At 41.1% G+C, this 24,441-nt stretch overlaps 1 protein-coding gene across 2 annotated transcripts in view; it reads left to right on the plus strand.

Moving 5' to 3' along the window:
• Positions 1-24,441, plus strand: part of lamc3 (laminin, gamma 3) — a 108,730-nt gene that overhangs the window by 17,024 nt on the left and 67,265 nt on the right. For both annotated transcript variants that reach the window (XM_030065993.1, XM_030065992.1), the window contains exons 3-4: positions 14,916-15,046; positions 16,952-17,118. In XM_030065993.1, the coding sequence (XP_029921853.1) occupies positions 14,916-15,046; positions 16,952-17,118 (298 nt within the window). The remainder of the gene's footprint in view (positions 1-14,915; positions 15,047-16,951; positions 17,119-24,441) is intronic.

Raw genomic sequence — 24,441 nt, forward strand, 5'->3', positions numbered from 1 at the left:
CATTTTTTTCCATGAGAGTGGCTATAAAGAGCTTACAGCAAGGGTAGTTGGAGCCTGGCCGTCCGTTCAGAAATAGAGATTAGAGCTGTTCTGTTCTGATTAATCCTCCCTATACCAGCCTTTTACCCCTCCACTATTTCTGTTTTTCTATCTCTCCATCCTACAGTACTCGACTCCAGCGAGCACTCTTGCAGTCAAGCCTAGTCTCCATAAGTTTTGTGAAAATAGCACAGTTTTATTTATTTAAATGACAATATGTGCACCATGGTTGACAAGTAAGAGAAATACATTCCCCCAACATGAGAGGCTTACATGAAGGAGGCGAGACTAGAAACAGGGAGCAAACAGTGAGTTAGTGCAGTGGGAAGTGAAGGCGTTATGATGGGGGTGTAAACATTTGCCTTAAACTCCGATGATCCATATTCAATTTCCAGCTCATGCTAAGATGTTGCGTGTTTTTTTTTTTCTTTTTAAAACTGTGAATGGAGTTTTATTATTTAGAAAATACTTTTCTAATTGAGTCAAAGCCATAGTGAAACCTGCTTAAACCAACATTTTATTTGCCCAATCCATATGAATGTGAAACACTGTGTCTCTGTGTGAAATACAATACATTTTCTTTTACCTTAATGGTACTTGTACACTGGAATAGAGCATAAAATACAGAGGGAGATATGTATATTTTTTAGAGCTACTGAGGAGGGAGCTTTTCAAGCTGCAGTGGTTTTCCTGTGTGTTTTGAAGGAATAGCATACCTATACACAAAATAATGCAAAGTTGGACACCATATCACTTTATAATGTAGTGTACAGAATGGGCGGAGAGTCACGATATTGAACAGAATTGACTTTTGCCTTCAGAACAGCTTAAGTGGGGCATTGCTGTTTATGTAGTATGAAAGTAATTCCACAGGGCGACCCGTCCACGTTGACTCAACAATGGTAGCTGTATCAAATCTGCATTCCAGAGAGAATATTCCAACTCTTCTTCCATTGAACTGAGTATTTTTCATTATGATGAAGTCACTTTATTTGTGGACCTGTTTCCTAGACAGCCTATAGCTGTGCCACATGGGGAATCATTTTTGCATCATATAACAATGTCAGAAATCGTCTGGCATTTTCTTGTTATTTGATCATGATCAAGGGTTGCAACATGTGCCATGTAATCTCTTCTATCTTTGACACGGCAGCCACCAGCCCTCAGTGTTGACACATATCAATAGTGACTGCAGTTTGTCCACTGGTTTTCTCATAAGCTACTCCTCGCACAGAGTTAGAACAGGGATTCATCAGACATCATTCAAGGGATGATTTATAAACCCTTCAGTGTTTCCATTCCGTACTTTATATTTTTTTTATTGCATGGTGAACAAGGTAGACTTTTCAAGCTAAAAGTTGCCAAAGTCATTATTGGATTTTTCTGCAGTGTAATGGTAGCTCCTGTGTTTCTCTGAACAGCTCATGTTAGCCTTGTTTGGCATCTTTTTTTTTCTTTTTTTTTTTTTTCTTTTTTTTCTTTTCAATGGGCCATTTTTAACTACTCGACTTTGATTTTGCAAAGTGTACTGTAGGTGATGGCTCATTTATCTTACAGACGGAAAACTGCTGAATGTAAAACAACAGCAGCATTTCAGCTCATAACACACACAAATCAGTGTATGCGGCACCAAGCACTGTAGCCCTTTCACAAACTCATAAATCATGTATTTTACCTATTCATCTGCTCAATCGCTCAGTTTCTGCGAGGCTTAAAAATCCCTCTTTAATGTGTTGCCTCCTCGTCCTCTCCTTCATTTAGCTGATGAAATCAGGGGATGATGCTCTCGCCTGGCTTCCTCTCTTACTAGGAGCTCAGGAGCTCTGTGAGAATCGGACTGTGTGTTTGTTTGTGTGTTCATGTGTAATGCATTTTGTGCACTTTTTAGGGAAATGACAGTTAAAACTGTTTAGGCTGCAAAGACTTCAAACAGCCTTACATAAACGAAATACAATATCTACATACCTGGAAGTAATGAATGATTTTCTTAGTGACTTTCTAACTGCAGTGGCTACGTCAACTAAATGTTTTGTTCCGTGATTATTTCGCACACAGCAGTTCAACATAGTTTCACTCACACGTGTCGTACATGTTCCCCACCCCTTTCCTCTTCCTGCGCACCTGCAACTTTGCAACTTGCTGGCACAACTGTGTTTTGCACACTCAGGGTCAAACTCACAAAAGGATTGCATTACCTTTGTGACCACTAAACCTGCAGAAGTAATGCACCCCTAACTGCACTGCCAAGCCAATAGCATCACAGTGCACCTCCACTGTTTGCACGTATTTAAATGGGGCAGCATGCATACATGTGGCGCAAAAATTGGCCCCTCTCTATGCAAATGAGCCTCGAAGGCATCGTCATGCCGGGTGCGCTCAAGAGCGGACATTTGGAAGGAGAATATCACTTTCTGATTTAAACTGAGACCAAAGTTTTTTCACAGACACGGGTTTGCAAGGTCAAGCATTTCTTGCTATGGTTGATGGCATCAAGGTGACATTGAACCACCCACAGATACTATGCAGTACCTGGCATTATCCTTCCCCACTGTGTTTTTTTGGCACAAATGCAACATTTATACTTTGTCTCATGGATAATTGCAATCAGACGCAAAACGGCAAATTGCACTCGACTGGAAAAACATTATGGGCTTGTACATTGTAAAATCATTAGGGCAGATAGCTGTCGCAAAGTGATGCACAATCCCTAGTGCCATCAGCAGCTGTAGAACATTCTGTGTGAGTCAGCATACATTGTAGAATTAAGTTTATGCCATTCATTAATTGCTGTTGCTTTGCAAAGGTGTATACAACATTTGTTTATATATAGTTGTTAAGAACCCTCTCTGCAGGTGGGCAGCATTCGTTTCAATTAAATCCTTCAACCTGCAATTATTCCTGTTGCGATTGTAATTACACCACGGAGACACACCCGCCAAGTCATGTACTTGAGCTAATTTCTCTCTGGTAGTAGGTCTATTAATGGAAACATTTACAATCCAGTGAAAACTCCTTACCTATCAAAGCTTTGAAAACAACTCAAATAGCCTTTCACAGCAACAGAGAGAAAATTGTAATTTCCCATTAGCTGTTATTTGGTTCCGGTGTAATTATTTTCATGATGAAGACATTGCAAAGGAAAAAAGCTCTGCGGGCGGGTGGCTGATCATTGACTGAAGGCTGTAGTTACAGTAAAACCTGAGCACTAATGGTCCTGCTGGCTGTATTTCAGTGTGGCTTGGATAACACTGACCCACTGATTATAAAGCAGAGGAGGATCAATAAGAGGCAAGGATACATAGATTGGGTGGCAAATCTCTCAATAGACCCGCTGAACACCCCCTCTCCTTCATTCCACCTCTCCCTCTGTGCTTTCCTCTTAAACAACGTGATGAGAAGACCTGTAATTGACTGTGATCTGTTCCCCCATTAGAATAAAAGGCGGATCAATTGCACCATTTCTTTTGTTGCAATCTCTCATTCTCCTGTTCTATTTTAAGAGTGACGGGACTGTTGGTTGAAGTGAAGGCAAACAAAGCAAATAAATTAGGTATCTTCTTTGAAGCAAAAAAACAAAGCCAGTGGAATGCGAAATGGTGCCCTGCTTCCACATGGTGAATCATCAGAATAAGGAGTGAGGCACACACCCTTGTTTTTGTGTCTTATTTAATGGTGCGATAGAGGTTCCCGCTTAAACTACAAATACATGAAAATAGGAGAAAGAAAATAGCCGGCTCAATAAATCGGGGTGGAGTTGAAAGGAACACTCAGAAGATCATTCCCACAATAGCACCATGCATCGAATACAAGATAAAAGGAGTTAAAACTGAGGCAGAGGAGGGTGCAACGTAACAGGCATGGAACACGGCTTTACACGAGCACATGAAAGGAATTAGTGTTAAAAAATAAATATCAGCATATCTGTTTCCAATAGTAAAGCAAAAAACTTTTGTGTAGAGTACAGAATTTACAAAAGCTTTTGTTGTGGTCGGGTCTGGATGCACTGATGCAATGTTACTCAAAGGGGGCCTTTTCATCTGTAGGTTTGTTTGCCTGGTGCGAATCAGAGAGCCATCGATACTTTTGGTGCGTGTTTTCTTTGGTCTGTGTTGATTTTACTCGGCAGAAAATTTAAGCAGACCAGAAAAAAAAAAAGAAATCGTTTGCTGTGGGATGTGTGGGAAGGGGCGAGCCTGGAAACATACTCGCTAAAGTTTTTCATTCATTCTGCCAGGCTGCCCTTTGTGTCTGCATTCCTACACAAGGATGAATGCACACCTCTGTAGAGATGGCGGTCGGCGGTGTCTGGGTCTCAGGGAAATGTTGTAATATCAACCCGTTGGAACTCCAGGCCTGTGGAGAATCTTCTACATTACAGGAGTGGAGAACAGGAGCACAGGCTTCATGTTGAGGGGCGGTCCCCTGCCAAACGAGTGAATGTTAGACTTAGACTTAGACTTTCTTTATTGTCATTGCACAAAAAAACATAGCAGTGAGTTTTTTGCAACAAAATGTCGTTGCTTGGCTTCTGGATTACAACAGAGATGGACTACAGTTGTCCCTCGCTATAACGCGGTTCACCTTTCACGGCCTCGCAGTTTCGCGGATTTTTTTTAGTGCAATTTTGCATGCTTTTTTTTTTTTTTTTTTTTTTTTTTTTTTTTTACAGCGCATTGTGTTCTGCATCCTGATTGGCTAAGGGAGAGCCCGCGCATTGTGTTCTGTGTCCTGATTGGCTAAGGGACTGTAGACCATTGTCAATCAATCTCCTCCGTGCCGTGTCTCCTGTACAGTAAAGAATGCGTTCATTCTATAATACTGGACTTCTTTTCTACGAAGGTTTGAACTTTAAACAAGAGAGAAAAGTGAGAAAATGTTAATGCCTGTCTGAGAAAAGTGTATAAAGTGTGTAGTGAGGGGTTTTACAGCCTTAAAACATCTAGAATAATTGTAAAAAATAAAGCTGACTACTTCGCGGATTTCATCTATTGCGGGTTATTTTTAGAACGTAACTCCCGCGATAAACAAGGGACCACTGTATATAACTAGTGTGTAAAAAAACAAGAGCTAAATAATAATGAGTGCAAGAAAGAATAAATAGATAAAACAGAATAAACAGTGTACACAACAGAATAAACAGCGTAAACAACAGAAACATCGTAGCAGCAGGGTGGAGAGCATGTTTCATCCAGATAGGAGACCAAACTGCCGTGCCCAGTCCACGCATTAGCATGGTACATCGAATGCACCGCTCCCGTTTGCAACTGTTTGTTGCTTGCAGACCTGGGGCTGTGAGATGAGATGGGGTAGGCGTGTCACCGACATGACCTTTGACCCCTTCACGGTTAGGCCAGTCTCAGAAGTTTGCCATGTTACCTGCCAAGTTGGCGTCGTTACGGCCCCTCCTTCTTTCCATCTAGCAGATTTTGATGAGAGGGAGCAGGGCCACGCCGCTGCCGCTGACCTATCATCTGTGTCAACCTTCTTATTTAGAAAGGCTTTTAATGGTTAGGGATAGGAGAGAGGAGAGGACGCTGGCGTCTGTTTGTTCGCCGCTTCTCCGTCTCTGAGTTTTTAATCCTGCTGATATTTACTGTGTTTTCTATTTTCTTTACTTGTTTTTTTTTACCTGTAGCCATAGGCGGTTCTAGGGGGTGGCAGGGGGTGGCAGCTGCCCCCCTAGAAAAATGCCCTGCCACCCTAGTTGCCACCCCAATTTCAGACAGTTTATTTATTTATTTTTTAATTGTGGCTGTTCGGAAACTCTCTGTTACGAGACTCAAATGTCCGAGTGCAAGTAAATTCAGCAAAAGATGACACTCCCGCTATTTAAGCGGTTGATAAATGAATAAATAAATAAATCAAAATATATATTTCTAATGCCACCTTTTGGTTTTCTATTCAATGCTTTACTCATGTACCACAATAATGGAATGTTTTTGAGTTAAAATATCCTCATGTGGGGGTTTTCCAAGCAAATATTGATATATGGGATCGTTTGGTATTAAATTAGCATATCTATTTCTGCCACCCCTTAAAATATCCATGCCACCCTCTTGCCACCCTATGAATATTTGTCTAGATCCGCCCCTGGCTGTAGCACCTTGAGATTCTTGAATGAAAAGTGCTTTACAAATAAAATCTATTATTATTATTATTATTATTATTACTTCAGGTCATACGTGAATGAAGGTGACAATATTGTAACCCTTGTTTTATGAGGTGGAGCTCTCAACCTAGGTTCCCCTGCCACTCCCATGCAGCTCACTGAAGAAACATTTGTGGATGTGGAATAATGGTGATTAAGCATTTATATGTGGTTTGGGGCACACACACATTCTGTAGGCATGCCAGTCAGTGAGAAGGTCTGTGAATAGAGTGAATGGAGATTAGCTATTACCCATGGAGCCCAGTTAGAGGGCTCTGTCTGTGCTTATAGAGCTAACCTTTGTTTCAGTCTGCAGCAGAGTGCAAGCACATGTTCACACCTGCTCAGACGAACAGCACTGAACCAGATTTTGACTTTTTTTTTTTCCAAACAGAGCAAATAATGTGCTTGTGAAAGCCGCTCATAAAACTGCAAAACGTACTTCTGTCTCACTCTGATTTTTTGAATCCTGTTGCTCAGCCTTCATTCCAAGCGGTCTGGGTCCAAGGAGGTACTCCTGGTGAGGTCTCCTGCAAGCTTGCTAAATGGCACATTGACAGTAGTCATGCTCCCTGAAGCAGTCCTTCATCTCCAGATGCCATTTTGTAAAGTTGCCCTTATCAGAGCGATGAAATTGGCTGACTGGGAAGTTTTGCTTCCGACCAAGGTGGAATGAGGGTAATAACAATAGCACCAGGAGAGGTGTCACTTTTTCCGCATCTTTATGAGCCTTTTGTACCTTCAGTGAAGCACATCTGATGACCTCACATTGTTGCAGTTATAGGTTGACCTTTTTACCAGTCATAGTGAGGCAAAAGAAGTGGAGAGACGGAGGGTGCTCTGTCTTGCCCTGTGGTTAGATGACTCAGATTGAACTTTTTTATTGCCTAGCATGCATACCCTCCTGAGTTATAGCACAAAGATTAAAGAGGAGCAAGAGCCACTTTATCTCGGTGCATTGATTTTGTCTGGAATCAGTGACTGGCTGTTGTGAACACATACCATGAGATCGTAAAAAACACGCCTTCGTTCTCGGCATGATTTGACGAATCCCGTTGCTAAAAGAGAATATGTCAGGCTGCATATACACAAGTGTATTTTATACAGTTTCTCTCTGGAGATCTCTATACAAAATTGCTAAATGGCACATTGTTAGTGGTTTCCTGAAGCTGTCCTTCATCTCCAAAGTCCTTTTGTAAGCTTATTCTTATCAGAGTAAATGCCCTGCCCAGGATTTGTCAGGCCTAGAGTGCTTTTAGTCCCATTATTTGTAACAGTGTAGTATTCCTGTACAGATGAATGGTGATCCAGCTAAGGCAGTAAAATCATACTTCAGAAGCCATGCTATATCTGTCTGTTTTCTGTCAGGCCATATAAAACAATGTATAAATATAGCTATATATATGAATTTGTAATTTACAGCATTTTCAGTTAAACTTTAACAAAGAAATCCTCAGTGCAGTGTAAAGTTACAGATTCATAACATCAAGACAGTGTAACACAAGTATGAAAATGGCACACATCTGATAAATAAACCAAAATCTGCTACCTCCACTTTGAAAATTCTTCCCTGGCTGAAGTAAATTGCATTTGTAGAATTTTTATTTCTCAATCGTTTTTTGCCTGGGTGGCATTTGATACGAAGGACGGGCATCTGTGGTGGCGGTTAGAGCCACAGTCTTTACATGCAGATTGGCACCCGAGCATAAAATGATCCCTGTTCCTCTGCATGCCATGCCAGTGTGCCATTTGCTCTGCATATGGCTCACACGGAGCCATGCATATTTCATAAGGCTTAAAAACAGGAATTGCATCCTGCCTGTTTTATTAGCATGTTAATCCCCCTGCAGATTTGCCGCTTGTACTTCAGTCTGATGAGCGGCGAGGTTCCATATAGAGTCTGCGCACACTTCATCGCCTGCTTTTAAAACACATCACCTCTCTAGTGTGGAGAGGTCTCAGCAAAAAAATGATTTGAAAAGGAGAAGGGCTGTTGGTTGGATGATAAATTGTTTAAGAAGATAAACTTTGTCTTTGGCCTCTAATCAATCGTCCCTCAGATAAAATCAAAACACTGTCTCATCTAATTCGGCGTTCTTAGTCTTATGTACATCTGCATAATGACAATGTTCTTTGTTGTATCATTAATCTAATTTGTAGTGTTTTCCTGAATTGTCATTGCCAAACAAATTATCTGGAATAAGCAACCCTCACCTTGTAACACAGTGTTTAGATGTTTCCTCTGAAGTAATGGCTTACTTCAAAGGGTGCTCTGTTGTCAAGTTTGTAAAGCTCTCTTTTTTCAATATCCACGCAGAAGATGAAAGCTGCTGTATGAATTCAAATTTAATTTGTTCAGTCATCCATTAAAACGGTTTGTCTGTCTCCCCTGCCACCCTTCCACCACCCAGCCCCCCCCCCGCTCCCTCCCTCCCTCTCTCTCTCTCTCTCTCTCTCTCTAGAAAGCTGTGTGGCAAATTGGAACTCCAGCATTGAATGACAATGAGTAAAAGGGGAAAAATACATATTGAGGGCACAGTGAACTTAAGCAATTAAATTAAAAAGTTATTAACTTTGGAATGAGGGACACTGCTCTCTTTCCCGTCACTGCCTCCAGCCAGAGGCTTCAAAGTTCAAGGAAACACGCAGAAAGAGAAAAAGGAGAGAGGAAAGAGAAGGAGAGACATTTGGAGAGAAAGGAGGGGAGCCACACAGACAGAGGGAGACAAGAGAAATCTGCAGAGGTGACAGTGAATGTCATGGGGCCCCAAGCAGAGGTATCCTCTAGAACGCCTTTTGTTCTCACTTTGTGAAATTGGCAAATAGAATGAAGATGATGTATCTATATTCTCATGAAATTTTAACTTGTGTGTGTGTGTGTGTGTGTAAGGGCCTCATACATCGTCGCATGTATATGTGTCTATGCAGGCACACCTGCTCATAGATCATTACACCGTTATTGTTTTTAGCAAAGGACTGGCTCAGTGCCATTCTCAGTGCCTAAGCCTATCCCTAAGTCAGCATGGTGGGAGCACAGTGAGCCCAAATTCCAAGGGAGTGAGAATCAAAGTTAATTAAGCTTTTGCTGTGGTTTGCACAAATAATAAGTAATGGGCTGACTACTAATTAACCTTAAAAAACTGCTTCCTTTCAAAGCAGTAAGTGATATTTAGAACTGTGTCTGCCTTGCCTTGCATAATTAGTACTGTTCTACCAAGCATAACTAATAGCTTCACCATATGATAATGGTCGCATATGATATATGGGAGATAGTATTTGGTTTTACAGTATATAGTTATGATGGAATGCTTATAGTGCATCGAAAACATTTGTGTGTGTGTGTGTGTGTGTGTGTGTGTGTGGGTGTGTGTGTGTGTGTACAGAGCTGCCCCTAGCCAAATCGGGGCCCTAAACAGATTTTGTTAAGAGACCCCACGGTGTGCGTTCCCACCTGCCAAGTGTACAGCAGGTACAAAGTCAGTGCATAACAAAATGCCATTTAACATAACAATTTTAATTAAAAAGACAACAATAACAAGCAACATCTTAAAAAAAAAAAAAAAAAAAAAGGTAATTTCAACACCAGATGTTATCTAAAGAGTATGATATGGCCAAAGTTTGACATTTTTATTAAAACAACATACACACTTTCAAGTGAAGCTCAGCTGTCCTGTAAGAAAACCCCTAGAACAGCACTGCAGTGTCGTAGCACGTGAGTGAAAATGCCTTGATGAGGAAGTTTGTGGTGGGGAGCAGAATGGGTAAACCAACATGTCTTCTGTGTAAGTGACCCGAGTTCGAATCCAGGCTCAACACTGTTTGCTACTGTTTGTTAATGAAGTTTACAGAAATGGACACCAGTTCCAGACAGTGGATGCCCTCTGTGAAGCCATCTTCACCACTTGGAGCAACATTCCCACTAGCCTCCTGGAAACACTAGCATCAAGCATGCCGAAACGAATTTTTGAGGTGATTACCAAGAAAGCTTTTTTGCCTTTGCCATCAGGAGGTCATGACAGTGTGGATACCTGACAGAAAATGACACTGAATCCACATTTTTGCGAAGATTTGGGCTTTTAAAGGCAGTGGTCTTAAACTTTTGATCAGCTGATGAACAGCCTATTTCAGTTTAATGGTTGTTTGCAATAAATTGCTTACTCAAATTTTCTTTGTCTCACTCCCATTTCTTCTTTTTGCATTTTGAAGCTCTATTTAGAACCTTCTTAAGATCCAACAGTACAAAATGTAAATTCTTGCAATTTCTCAACTGGTCTTAAGATTTTGATCAGGAGTGTATCTGCTTGTCATTCTTGCACAAGAGTCTGTGTTTTGTCAAAATCTGAAGGTGCTACTATTGCTTTTTTCCTAACCTTAACCCTGACCCTAACCCTAACATTTTCCTCACCTTAAGTAAGTATTTTTAGTGACTGGCTGGCTAGTCAGTGGGTTAGCTCGTTCAGGAAACACTCCTGTGGCTCGTATCAGAGATGCTCCTGTTGGTCGTATCAGAGGGTTGGAACAAATGACCAAATGTGTGTGGTGATGGCAGACCTCAGCTGACTTGATTCAGTACATGTGGGCTTCGTGAACTGCTCACACCGGAGAAACTGCGGTGCTCATGCATTTACACATGAGGTCCCCAGCACAACATGAGGCCCTATGTACAGTGCGTACTCTGCGTATAGGGAGGGGCAGCCCCGTGTGTGTATGTCTGTATGTGTTTGTGTGTGTGTGTGTGTGTGTGTGTTAAAGCATAAGAGCTAAATGTTGCAAACAACAGCAATGCAACATTAGTGTGCAAAGCTTCCTCATTAGAAAAAAGATATATCTCATATCTTGTAACTTTAATGAACACCAGATTGTGCTCATAATTTATTAATTCCGTGGAAATGGAATGGCATTCTCATTTCCATTATTTCAGTTTTGTTATATGTATGAACACTGGGATTTCAGTTTAGGTTTGTGCGTAAGTATCTCTTAACCCTACACTGAGAGGCAGAGCTAAGAATAAAAAAAGACATTGAAGTGGGTGCACACTCATCCACCATTCACAGCAATCTAACCACATATTTTTTATTTAGTAAATCAAATCATAACAACTATTTTTCTTGTTAGTCATCATCTTAGCCATGCTGTCGTTTTACCTATTCGGCTCCTCTGCATCTCCAATGTATTTATTACTCATGTATATAGTTAAAAAGAAGTGAAGCTGAAATCAGCCTGCTTTGTCATCAAGCAACACTTTATGTGCTTGTGCACTGAATAAGGGCGGATTTGGTGAACATCGGGGCATTATTTATGGGGATTTTCCAGGATACTCGGGCACATTGTCTGGCTCTGAACTTCAACAATAGCACCCTTATTCTCTACCGTGCCATTTTAATGTCAGACTACTACCTGTTTCCACTCATGCTGCCTTCGTACAATCCTTTTGTGCATGGAGCCCCGTATTCCTCTCACTGTTCATGCATCCAGCAGGTATTTGCATTTTAAGATGTTCATCTCATGTTGTGCAATTTCAGGAGACTTAGGCTGCAAAGTAACACAAAGACTGCGAGACGGCAAGAGAAAGTGCAGCAGGCAAGAGGTTGGATAGAAGTTTATGAAGGTGGAGAAAGAGAGAAGAAATAATGGAGAGAAAATCTGTTTTTTTGTTGTTGTTGTTGCTGATTTTGTTTGAATTTTGGTCAATACGTCTTCCGCAGAATGAGAATCATCATTAGTAATCCTCTTGCATTTCTCTTCTCAAATGGAAAGTTGAAACACTGGCATTATATCCTTGTTTTTTTCCCCTCCCTATTCGCAAACCCTTTCATTTTATCTTAATATGTTGCAGCTAAGTTTTCCATTTCAAACTTACCAGTCCCTCTCGTATAGCACCTCTCGCTATTCCCTCCTCATTTTGTGTCCCCCTTTTTTTTTAAGACAACCCTGCCATGTTCAGGTAGCGCAGGACCATATGAAGAATGAGCATCTGTTTTCCCTGACAGCCGCTATGCATCAGGGTCTTTCGCCATGGCCCAAACCCTATTAGCCAGAGCACAGCCATGTCAAGCTAGGGCAAAGTCGATAAGCAAGGGCCTGAACAGTAGCACACCGGCCCAACACACTCAGCACTGCAACACTGGTGCTGTTGTTACTACAAATAAGTAGCCTTATAACCCTCAATAGGTTGCTAAAACACAGAGCTTTGGGGAGATAAGCCTGATAGAGGAGGAGAAAGGAAAAAAAAAAAAAGGGTAGAGTGTAAGGTAAAGCTAGAGGCCATTTAAGGAGAGAGCACTACAGACAGGATGAATTATTGTAGCAAAACGCATTCAGAATTTACATGAGAGGGAGTCTACAGAACCGTATTAATGCCGTAAAATCCTATGCTCCCTGTACATCTGTGAAAGAGCCTGTGCCACTGATCACCAGTGATGGGAGTAGCGGCGTTACAAAGAAACGGCGTTACTTTTATCAGTAACGAGTAATCAAAGAAATTACTGTTTCCCCCGTTACAACGCCGTTACCGTTACTGACAATAAAATGCGCCGTTACTAGCCGTTACTTACCACTAATAATAATTATTATTTTATTATCCTATTCAAAAAATGTGTGTCTTGTGGAGAAAAAGCGGTGTCAATTTTCAAACCGGTCGGACTTTGCAGTTTTTCGTAACTTATCAACATGCATGCAGAATGATTGAGCACAAATTACAAGAAGTGTATGTGTTCCCTGATGACAGAGCGGATAATATCTTCGCCTGTCATGCAGAAGACCGTGGGTTCAATTCCCCAACTGAACAAGCTGGCATCACTACTTTAAACTGTAATGATTTACTTTTTCAAAGTAACGTGCCCAACACTGACAATGATAGATGAAATTTGACAGCGATATCTTCACTGCAACAGCAACGCAAAAATATGTGCATTAATAAGAGGATTTAAGAAAAGAAAAAAAGTAATCATAAAAATGACTTTCCCCAGTAATTGAATTACTCTTCTGCAGCAGTAATTGAGTAGTAATCAAAATAACTTTTTTACAGAAGTAATTAGTAATTGTAACTTATTAGTTTTGTGAGTAATTGGTCCCAACACTGCTGATCACACATTGCTGACTAAACATTAACGTCCTCCAAACTCTCTTGTTATTATTAGCGTTAACACGTGTGACCAAGCTGACCCACAGATGGCACTGAGGTCCAGCGGTCCTGCTCACGCTGACCCGTGAAGGGTTAAACCACATTAACACCAGATGTTCCAATAAGGGGCCGCGACCTCTCTGCCCCGCTAATCTGTGTCTGGGAACGGCGAGCATCGAGCACACAGGTGGTCTAAATCCGGGACCCTCTCCTTTGAAAGAGGAAGATGATGGTCTGGCGGCCAGAATAAGAAACCCCTAAGAAGCAGCCCTTAAAAGATTAATTGGTGATAAAGTTTTACTGCAGTGCTAGGGCTTTTTTAAGGGGATGATGGATCACACAAACCAGGATCCTGTGGAGAGAGACTCGAAGGGTTCAGAGGTGTCATTCTGTGCTATATTTCTGCGTTGTGTTATATTTCACACTGATTAATTAATTAAGCCAATTTCTAATCACTGTATTGTTTAATATAGTAACACTGTATGTAGCTCAGGCATGTAAAAATGTTATTACATTTGTCTCGCTCTTTTAGCCACAGTGCAAAGTCCTTTAAGAGCAATTGGATTGTAAGTGTGGCTTAAGGTGTTTTTCCGATTTTCACGGGTTTCAGCATGGCGCGGGCACAGTGTAGCGCGTGAGGCTCGAGACTCGTATGCGTATACGCCGATGACACATGTTTTTAGTCTGAGGCCCATCCGTTCTCCCGTTTCCCCCCCGTTCCTGCACTTCAAACATGCCTCGGGGGAGAAGCTTCAAAAGTACAGCATCACAGCGGGCTTTTTCAGGCCTGCCACGGAGCCGCGAAGCAGCCAAGAAACAGACAGAAAGTTGCTCTCCAGCTATTTGTTTTAAAGTTGCCTCTGTTCAGCGGGAAGAGATTCCTCATGTCATTTGTTCCCCCCCCCCTGCCTGACCTCATTTTTTATCTTCCACCCCTCTATTGCACTTCCGTTGACTTTCCCTCTGTTTCGTGTTCTCCCTCTTTACTTTCCCCTCCCCTGCTCTTGCTTCATTCTGTCTACCTGTTCCTTTGCAAGTGTGCTCAAACACAGTGGCTTAAATCATATCAGGGATTGGAGCTTAACGTGTTGCCAAGTGCTATCCATTATACTGAAGGAGTGCTGCAGTGTTATCGCTTTTCTCGTGTTTTTTTTTTTTTATAATTCTGCTTTTGCCTCCATTAATCCTCCTCTCTCCTCACTCCTTTTCTCAACATTAACTCAATTTCCTACATCACACTCATTATCTCCCCATTACATCCGTTCTCTCCCCTGCTGTAACACCAGCCACCCCTGTCTCCTTCCCGTGATCCGACAACCCTCCAATTCCAACTTTCTCTTTTCTTTGCTCTCTCAACTTCGGCTATTATACATCATCCCCCGTCTCCTTGCCTCTCTGAACTAATGCCCAATTTTCTTCCACCTCTCTTGTTCCTCTTCTTGCTCTGTCTGTCCCGCTTCCTTGTTTTTACAAGGCTGGTAGCAGCTGACAGACGGTCTCCTCCCGTTCTGTTTCAATCAGCTTCTCAAAGAGAGTGACACTGAAAGGCATTTTCTAACATCTTTAGGTCCTTCCTTCTGTCTCACCTTTTTTTTTTTCTTCCAGGAATGGGTGACAGCCACAGACCTGCTCATCTCTTTGGACAGGCTCAACACCTTTGGAGATGAGTTTTTCAAGGACGCCAAAGTGTTACGCTCGTACTTCTATGCCATCTCCGATTTCTCTGTGGGTGGCAGGTAAGAGACGCCTGAAAAAAATTGTCCCCCAGCACCATGTCACCCTGCATAGCCATCACTCTCTCTAAAATCTTTGGAATGAGTATCCTCAGAGTTTAACCTTTTGCCTCCCCTAAGGAAACCAAAAAAAAAAAAAAAACCTAATGTGAGCTAAAAAGCTCAGCAGGGTCAGTAAGTTTGTTCTTCCCCTTGTGTTATAATGCTGTTTTGATTCCTTGCTCATGGAGAAAATGTGAAAAAAAAAGTTGTATTGTGGAGCAATTTCCCATCTCAAACATAATGCAGCACATATGAATATTGCACGCATGGACACAGACACACTCAGACTCCTTTCCTGTTTACATAACAGACAAGCAAACTTAGTAGCAGCTTTATCCTGGACAGCAGATTGTAAGACTGATAGAACATCCTGATGTCTGCCAAGTTGCCTTCAGATGGGAATAGACCAAGATAATCCTCCTTCCTCCTTCCAGTTCTCTGGGTTTATTACTCACAGTAATGAGAGAGGACATGGTGCCAAGGACCAGGGTGTATCTTGGCACTGCAAAAAGAAGCAGACGATTAAGTAGTTGAGATGAAGCCTTCACAAAGAACGCAAACTTGATCTGACACCTGTCATAAACACTTACGATCACCGCAGTGGCATGACAAATGACCCGCCAATGTCACAACACCTGGGGGAGGGAGCCACATGACAGCATGTTAGCTTTGCACCAGCTACATTCACCTTTACAGCTCACTTCTTGTACGTTGGCCACTCCTGCTCTTAACCACCTGCCCCGAAAAACTCCCAGAAGATTCCCACAAAGTACAGTAGACGTGCCATTATGACCTATGGCGGCGCAAGAGATGTGCTGCAGCTGCGGTGGCAACAATCCGTGTACACATCACAGATGCTGATTGTGCGGGTTTTCATTCTGACCTGCTATGAACAATCTCAGCTATTTTGCCCAGCGCATCTTGAATGGCGCAACCTCAGCCCGTACAGTTCAGGTTATCTCCCAACATATTTAGTTTGACTTATCACTGAGGAGCTCGGGTCTACTTTGCAGTGCACTCTAGCAGAGAGCCGAAATGTGGGTTGAAGATACTTTAGAGTTACTAGGTTGTTGTCACCTCAACGACAACAGAAATAAACTGGGTCTGAGCCTCAGGCAAGCATACGTCTGGATCCGGGACAGCTGGCTAATTTTGACAGAGCCTCCCTCTCTGTGACAAGTCCCTGTCCCCCATCACAGCCACTCAACAGAACCCAGCAACAGTGCCAGTAAATAGTACAGAGCACCAGGAGTAGCAGCCACCTCCGCGCTCTCGCTGCCTCAGAGATAGGCTTTCCAAATGCAGTGGGGATAGGAAGTAATTAGCGGATATTAACCATCTTGTTTCAAAATAAGTGTTAGTAGATTATACTGTCTTGTTTATGAATACTGTTATTGTATGTGAGTCTTAGTTTAATTAGGAAAGTTATATGGCACACCTCAGTATGAGCATGGTGTGATTGTACATAAGCATAAAGCACAAGTATACACCCACATTCACAATAAATCCGACATGCATATCAACACTGTTTGCTTTTACTTACACTCTGGGACAGCTTGAGTTCACTAGCATTGAGTGCATACTGGAGTGCGGTCACTGAAGGGGATGAGAACCCCACTACATCAGGCTATGTTTATGCCAGTGAAAGGTAATGGAAAGTGACAACTCCTTACGGTGAAAATACCTTCTCACTTTCCCCTCTCCCCTCCCCTCCCTTCTACTCTCAATTCATTTCCCTGTGTGTGTGCATAAGTACAGCTACGCTTGTTTATGTGTGTGGGTGAAGAGAGGGTAATTTTTACTCACATCCTTCACACACACACACACACACACACACACACACCCATATGTCTCTGTTTCCCTCAGATGCAAGTGTAATGGCCACGCCAGTGAGTGTGTTCAAGGCGAGCATGGCGGCCTGGTCTGTGCCTGCCAGCATCACACAGTGGGAGTGGACTGCCAAAAATGTCATCCTTTTTACCAAGACAGACCCTGGGCCCGGGCCACTGGGGACTCCGCCAATGAGTGTTTGAGTGAGTACTACTGGACCATTGTCATGAAACGACGAGGCGCAGCTGACTGCGAAACCTGCAGTACAACGCTCACGCTATCAAAGGCTCCAGAAAACCCATCAGTGTGCTACCTTATGTCCAACTAGGCCAGGGCTGTTCGGCTACAAATTCAGCTGGGCAGGATTTGAAAACCGAGAAATGTAGATGGGCCAGACAGTTTTAGCAGCCTATTTTGAATTTTTTTTTTTTTTTTTTTTAGCTTTTCCTCAAACACTGTTTCAGAAACATCTGGAGCGAGAATGCCAGCCCTGCAAATAGGGTGTCAGACACGAATGCATTTTTAACACCAGATGTCACACTAGTTTTAATTTTGTCATCATTTATCACCTCATTTACAACTGCCAGCGGGCATTCTCTCATGGTTTCGGAGTCTGTGAATGGCCCTTTCTTCCTTGCCAAGATCCAGGATAAAAGAAGGGAGGCTTTCCTGTGATCCCTCTGGAAAGTTAGTCCAGAGGGTTTGGTCTTTCTCAATGCGGTGTCTCTGAATATTATATTCTTTAACTGCTGACAGCGCACCCACGGCAAATGAAACAAATTGGTGTTTGGAAATGGTGGTCAAATAAATATTTGCCAGTCCAGGCAGGGTTAAACCGCCTGATAATTTTTGTCAGTGTTACATTTCAGAGTTAACAGGGACATGTTTTCAGCAGAGCCCTTGCCTACTTGTGACTGTCAATGGCCAGATGTTTGGAAGAGCTACTAGGCGTGGTCAGAATTGCAACACAAATCATCAATTTTGCGAAAGATTCCCTGATGTTTCTCACACTGGTTTGGCTTCCTGACAGTTTTGTATGTATTTTAGACATCGCTTGCAGTGCTGTAAAAAAAAATATTAGAATTAAAATACTGAAATTGCTATTAAAATAGCCTATTTAATTCAACCTCACTGGGTCGCACGAAAGTTGCCTCCAGGCCCAATGTGGCCCGCAGGCCACCAGTTGAATAGGCAGGGTCTAGGCTGTACACTGAAGGTTTTTGCAAAACATGGCTTTCAGTCTTGCTGCTGCACCACGGCTAAAACAAGCGCATACTCTGTCAAATCTCACAAGATTTGTGTTGATAGAAATTGAACATCATTACTCCTTGTGATGCTTTCGGATCTCCACACAGGATTTACCGACTCTTTGACTGACATGTGATCAAAGTTATCACCTTTCGACTCACCACAAAAAGCACTGAAATTAATTTTGAGGCTTCATTGCCAAAACGCTGACGTCAAGTGTATAAATAGACATTGCAAGGATTGTGTGTGCATATATATTCACATCAGCCTCTATGCTTTTGTGGAGATTTCTATGTGTGTGTGTGTAAGGCACACTTCAACAGCTCTGTATGTATGAATTAGTTTGAATGTTATCAGGTTTGGCTTATCACACTGTGGTTGAGGATGAATGGTAATTGGCAGCGGGATAAAAACCACAAAGGAGAGTGCCTCATTAATTGTTTTTTATATCACATTCTATTAACCAACAAGCTTGTTTTAATTGCTCTTACTTTAGGATCCAGGCAGATGGCATCTTAAATAGACAACTGCACCCACCCTAATCTATGCAGTAGGCTATATAAATAAATAAACACATACACTCAAATAGACGCAGAGCGTGAATGAGTAAAAATGAATGCAATTGCACATCTCTATCTGGCACAAAACTAATTTCCCTCAGTTTGCTCCACCAACCTTTTACATTTGTGAGTCAGGTATTGGAACAGCCACCATCTTTTGCTTGTTTGGGCAAAACAAAGTTATTAACAAAGAGCATTTCTCTCTCTCTCTCTCTCTCTCTCTCTCTCTCTCTCTCTCTCTCTCTCTCTCTCTCTCTCTCTCTCTCTCTCTCTCAGCAAATGCATGCAAAAATACACTATTCGGTATTTCCTAGAAAAGAAAGGAAATTAAAGGAAAAATGACTGACATGAAAGTAAAACTTAAACTTAAAAAATAATAAATTCAACAAAAAAGTTAATACCTAAGTATAGGAAGATAATTGCATTAGTGCTCCTGCTGAAGATGTGTATGACTTATTTGCATACTCGTAACATCTTCTCTGATTGTGAATGCGGCATTTTCTTTCATACAAGCAACTGTATAAATATAAGACAATCTAAATAGGTTACATTTTCCATGCATTTAATTGTTCTTGCTAAGAATATGAATAGCATTAATCATGTTTTTTTTTATGTAACTACAGTTAATTGGACAACGTTCAATACATTTTCTAAATAAATGATCATGCACTGTACAGTAACAATAATGCAAACTGACAAACATATGGTCATGCATATGTAAATCTGACTTCTCTTCTCAGTCTTGAAGGCAGGGTCATGCAAATTAGAGGCAGCAGCTAATATATGACCACTTCGCAACAGTATATCCTGTTATTTTGCCACAAAACGTGAAAGGTGGTGGTAAGTCCAAACACTTGTGTGGAATGTAGTTATTTTAGCCGTTCAGAATGGTGGTTATCGTTGCAGACAGAAGCAGACATTACTGCCAGCAGATCTGGCAAGGCACAGAAAGGATATTTCATCCAAGAATATCTTTGGGAAATAGGTTGGAGAAGAAACTATTACATGCTTTGTCCATACTACACCTTGTCACATATATGTACTAGGTCAGGTTTAGAGGACTACTCATCAAAAAACACATGAACAGGAATTAAGATAAGACCTGGCTTTTCCAAAATAAGCACAGCACGCCATGCGGTTTGAGCTCAGTGTACCATACAATTTCAATAAGCCGTTTTCAATTTTCTCTGCCGTGCAATGTCTCCTGCCTCTTCAGCTCCTGGCATCTTTATATAGGTCCCCATCATCCTGTTCTTTTGGCACTACAGACAGCATAAATGCCACTATGAAGATTTGCACCTGGTTACGTACATTTGCAGTCTGCTTTCCGCTCCAAATAAATCACCTACAGCCCCGTATTCATCCCATGATGTGCCCAGGTTGTGAGATGCAATTGCAATACATTTCTGGACTAGAATAGCAGGTGTCAAAATCTGTCCCTCTCTTCCTCTCTCTTTATCTCTCTTGTTGTCTACATATTTACATACATATTTTAATATGCACACAACACAAGTCAGGGATTAACTTTCTTGAAATGATGCAGTACATCAAAGCTGCATCTCCAGACAAGATAGAGCTGCGTTATTGCACATGTAAAGTCTACAGAAAGAAAGTAAACTAAATTCCCTATTGAACCCCCAGACTGAGCAGGATGCATTCAGAACAGCAAACTATAAAAAAAAATTGTGTCTTCCATGCATGAAGCTTGATGTCAATCCATAAAGTGCAAGTCTGGTGGTGAATGGGCACTGACCTTCTTACAATCCTCTTGTGTCCAATAATAGGTGATCTTACTTTGCCGCTGGCCTTACAATGCACTGTAAACTTCAACAGCAGAAGAGTGCAAACAGCAGAGAATCGAAACCTGATGAGACCACAATGAAGAAAATGTCTGCTTTTTAACCTCGTAGAGCACGAGGAACAAAAAAGAAACACCTTCATAGGTCCTTTGTACTCACAACACCCACTTGCCCTTTTGGCTCATCAGCAGAACTGTTAATTTTTTTTTTTCTTTCTTAAACTAAACCATTTTCTCAGAATCTGTCTAATCATACCTCCCCAGAGGAAACATACATCTTTCAAGACAGAGCAGTTTGTGTCATCAATTACACAAAGCTTCTCTTCATGCTTTATTGAGAATGAACTAGAACCCTTTAAAAAACAAACCACTGAGAGCCAATTAACATTGCTTGTGGATGACTCAAAGACACCAAAAGGGGCCACAGTCTGATAACTAAAATGCCAAGTTATGTCTAATATGAAATAGACGTAACGTGGCATTTGCTAGTTATCAGATTGTTGCCTCAAAATAGAGAAAATACTTATTGATTCTCTTGGCTGCTCTAGTGTCAACAGCACAGGCAAATCTATGATGATGAATGTTCAACTACATTGTTCATCATAGATTTATTGTTGCATAGCTCCATTCTAATCTGAGAAACACTTAATGTCCCTCCTTTCCTTTTCTAAGAGCAGCTGGGTGGCAATGGTTAGAGAGAGTTTAGTATCAATTCTGAACATATTATTTCACTATTTATTCATCTCATGCACTATAAGATTACCGTATGAGAAATGTACCAAACATTGGGGATTTATTGTGTTACTTCTCCAAACAAATACTAAATGGCAGATGCTAGAATTAGATCGGAATATGGTGGAAAAGCATAAGAAATGAGAATACAGGTGAACGCTGTAAAAGGGGAATAATAACTCAGAGGGTAGTCAGGTATGATTAAAGCATTAGCAGAATGTCTAGAAATTGCTGCATCCAACCACTGGAACCGAGTTTGTTAAGGAATATTCCACATTCAGGGGTCTTGCAGTCATATTATGTTGATATTTTGGTCAAAGAAACCTAGTTCAGAGACTGCTTGGTGTAGGATTTACAAGTTAACATGGAAGTAAGGGAATATTATCTAATATCAACCTCCTGTATACAATGGATTGGTCTCCACATATGACTTTACAATCTAAGTCATATCATATAGAAAATAATCTGTAGAATTAACTTCCATGACCCTTTGATTGTCTGTGAGAGAGATGGAAATAACTTATCCACTGTTCTATGTCGGTGGAGTCAGTATTATTCCTAACCAATCTGAGGCATGGTCTTTCTAAAGGAGACTGACCAGATAGACTCATCAGGGGTTGGAAAACATGCTGCCACAGTCCAGCAGTCTGCCTATCACACCCACTGTTCCCAAACTGCATGCAGCACTGAAGAGATGTGACAATCATGATAGCCTAACAATATCCAAAGCCTCCAGCATATTTCACCCCCAGTGCTTTGCCACTGAGGAACTACCCAGGTGACATCTGCTAAGGAGATGGGATCAGCCTCTCTGCCGTGTTTACGAGTTCCTCAAAGTCCTCCTTTCACCTTCCATAGATGTCCCCGATAAAAGTTTGCATTTCCCTGCTGCTGATGAGAACAGCCTGGGCAACGTTCTACCTTCATCTCCCGAGAATCTCTTTGAAGCCTCCCAAAATTCATTCAGAATAAGTTATCCAAAGTGTGTCTTATTATTATTACATTAACAAGACAGAGGAAGGGGGCATAATGTGTGCTACAAAATAAAGCATGACTACAGAATCATCATAGGTTTCAGTGCAGGTGTAACAATAAACAATGTCCTCATTATTTTGGGAGTTGCCCCATGTTGCCCCCTGTTCAGCTTTGAAGTAGAGCTTTCCATGGTATGTTTTATTTTTTTATTTATTTTTTTTTTTTGATATTGATATTATATTAGCCGAAGGATCAAACCAATATTTCAGTACAGATGTTTGATGCAGTTACAGAGTGCAGCAAACGTCATGGGTTGATAAGATTTAGGCAGGGATACTACTAGACAGGGATGCTGCAGTCTATTTTTTTTATTCAGTCAGGATCAGGACTGGTTGTTTGCAAGATTTCGGCTGCTTATTAAGCAACTCTTTTGGCTCCTTTTTGACACTGAAGTTTGCTGATAGGATGGTATTTAGACCCGCACATCACAGTATTTAAAATGGAAAATTCCAAACAACTGGGTGAGACAAATTTAAATAAACTCACAACCAAATATATGCAGGAATGTAAGCCACCGAACTGCAAATCAGTGCTGTGGAAATGGTGGGAAAGCATAAACCAGACATGAATTGTATCTTATTATCAATGCAATGATAAAACGGTGTGTTCAAACAGAATATGAGGGATTATGTAACTATCTGTTGTTGGATTGATGTTGATGATAGCTAAATATTTTACCGTGGTGTAACCATTATCTTTGTGTTAATCTGATTACAGTCATTGAAAAGTCTTTTATATACAGCTGTCAGACCCATATCTTCTCAATGCAGCGCTCTCCTAACAGAGTAGGATAGATCAAGGTGCTTATTTGAGTTTTTTTGAATAGCATCTGTTATTGGGTACACATTTTTAGGCTGTCTGTTGGCAGCAGAGCCTGGGCTATTTGTGGAATCATTCATGATGACTAGTCAATCATCAAAGAAGAAAGGAGTAACCTGGCTTTACCTTGTTTGTCTGTCTTATTTTGCAATTTTCCAATTAAAAGAACCGAGTTTGAACTCTGTCCTCTCAGTCTTTTAGAGTGACATGGAACATGGACATGGAACATCTAACAATGTTAACCTTTTCCTAAAACTCCAATTTTTATTCTGAGTACATTTAAATGAGACACTTTTTTCTTTTATTTTGTTGGATTTTTACACTGGTACTTTTACTTATGTTTGAGTCAAATCGCAGCAAAGTAACAATGCTTCTTTTTAAGTGAGATATTGTAGTACATTTCCCACCACTGCATAGTGTAGCTCATATAAACCATAAAAAACCATTAGTGCCTGAACTACTGGAATCCCTACTTGCAGATATATTTGTGTCCCTGGTTTTGCCAAAGCTGTTATTCTTACGGTAAAGTGATGGCTATCTCCTTACCGGTATCCTTGTATACAGCAATATCATTTAGTTTGTAAGCCCAGTCTCAATGTGATTCATTTAAAATGTAAATGTAAGTCATTTAAAACAGTCTTGCAAACACTCTACCAGCCAATTAAAATCGAGCATTCACCCAGGTCAAAATCTTAGTGATACGATGACCTTAAAATTGGGAATTTGCTAGTAAAATTGACATTTATTGATGCCCACACAATTAACACAATCTAAATATGCCTTGTCTGAAATATCTGATTTTGATCTGCAGGACAAAGACACAGAAGTGGAACAAAATCTAAAGGAAAGTAAAAATCCAAAGAACAGTAGGTTGCCATGCACTAGCTGATCCTTCCTGCACTCAGAGAGGCATCTTTGTGGATTGTTCTTATGACCTGAACATTTAATGCACTTTCAGAGATGAAGTTTTTACTGTACATCATCAGAAGCTTTTATGACATTTCCACCACAGCCAGCTTTCATAAACGATGTCTTTACTGTGCAGTGTTGTTGTGTGTTGCACAATTGAAAAACTGTAGTATTTATAAAATTTGAATATGCATGTTTCTTTTTAGGGGAGGAGGGATGATAGTGGGTGTTTGCACAGGTGGTAAGGGTGTGTGTGTGACAGAGAAAACATTTAGTGTACCACCAGAACCAGTACATGACTAAATTACTAATACAGTATAGTAATTATTATTATTATTTGGCTCCATTCAGTTCTGTTCACACTGGTTTTGCCTTTTGGTGGAGCTTCACTGGATTAACCACTCAATCTAGTTGCCTCAGACCAA

The sequence above is a fragment of the Myripristis murdjan genome, chromosome 12 (assembly GCF_902150065.1).
Source record: "Myripristis murdjan chromosome 12, fMyrMur1.1, whole genome shotgun sequence".
Classification (NCBI taxonomy): Eukaryota; Metazoa; Chordata; class Actinopteri; order Holocentriformes; family Holocentridae; genus Myripristis; species Myripristis murdjan.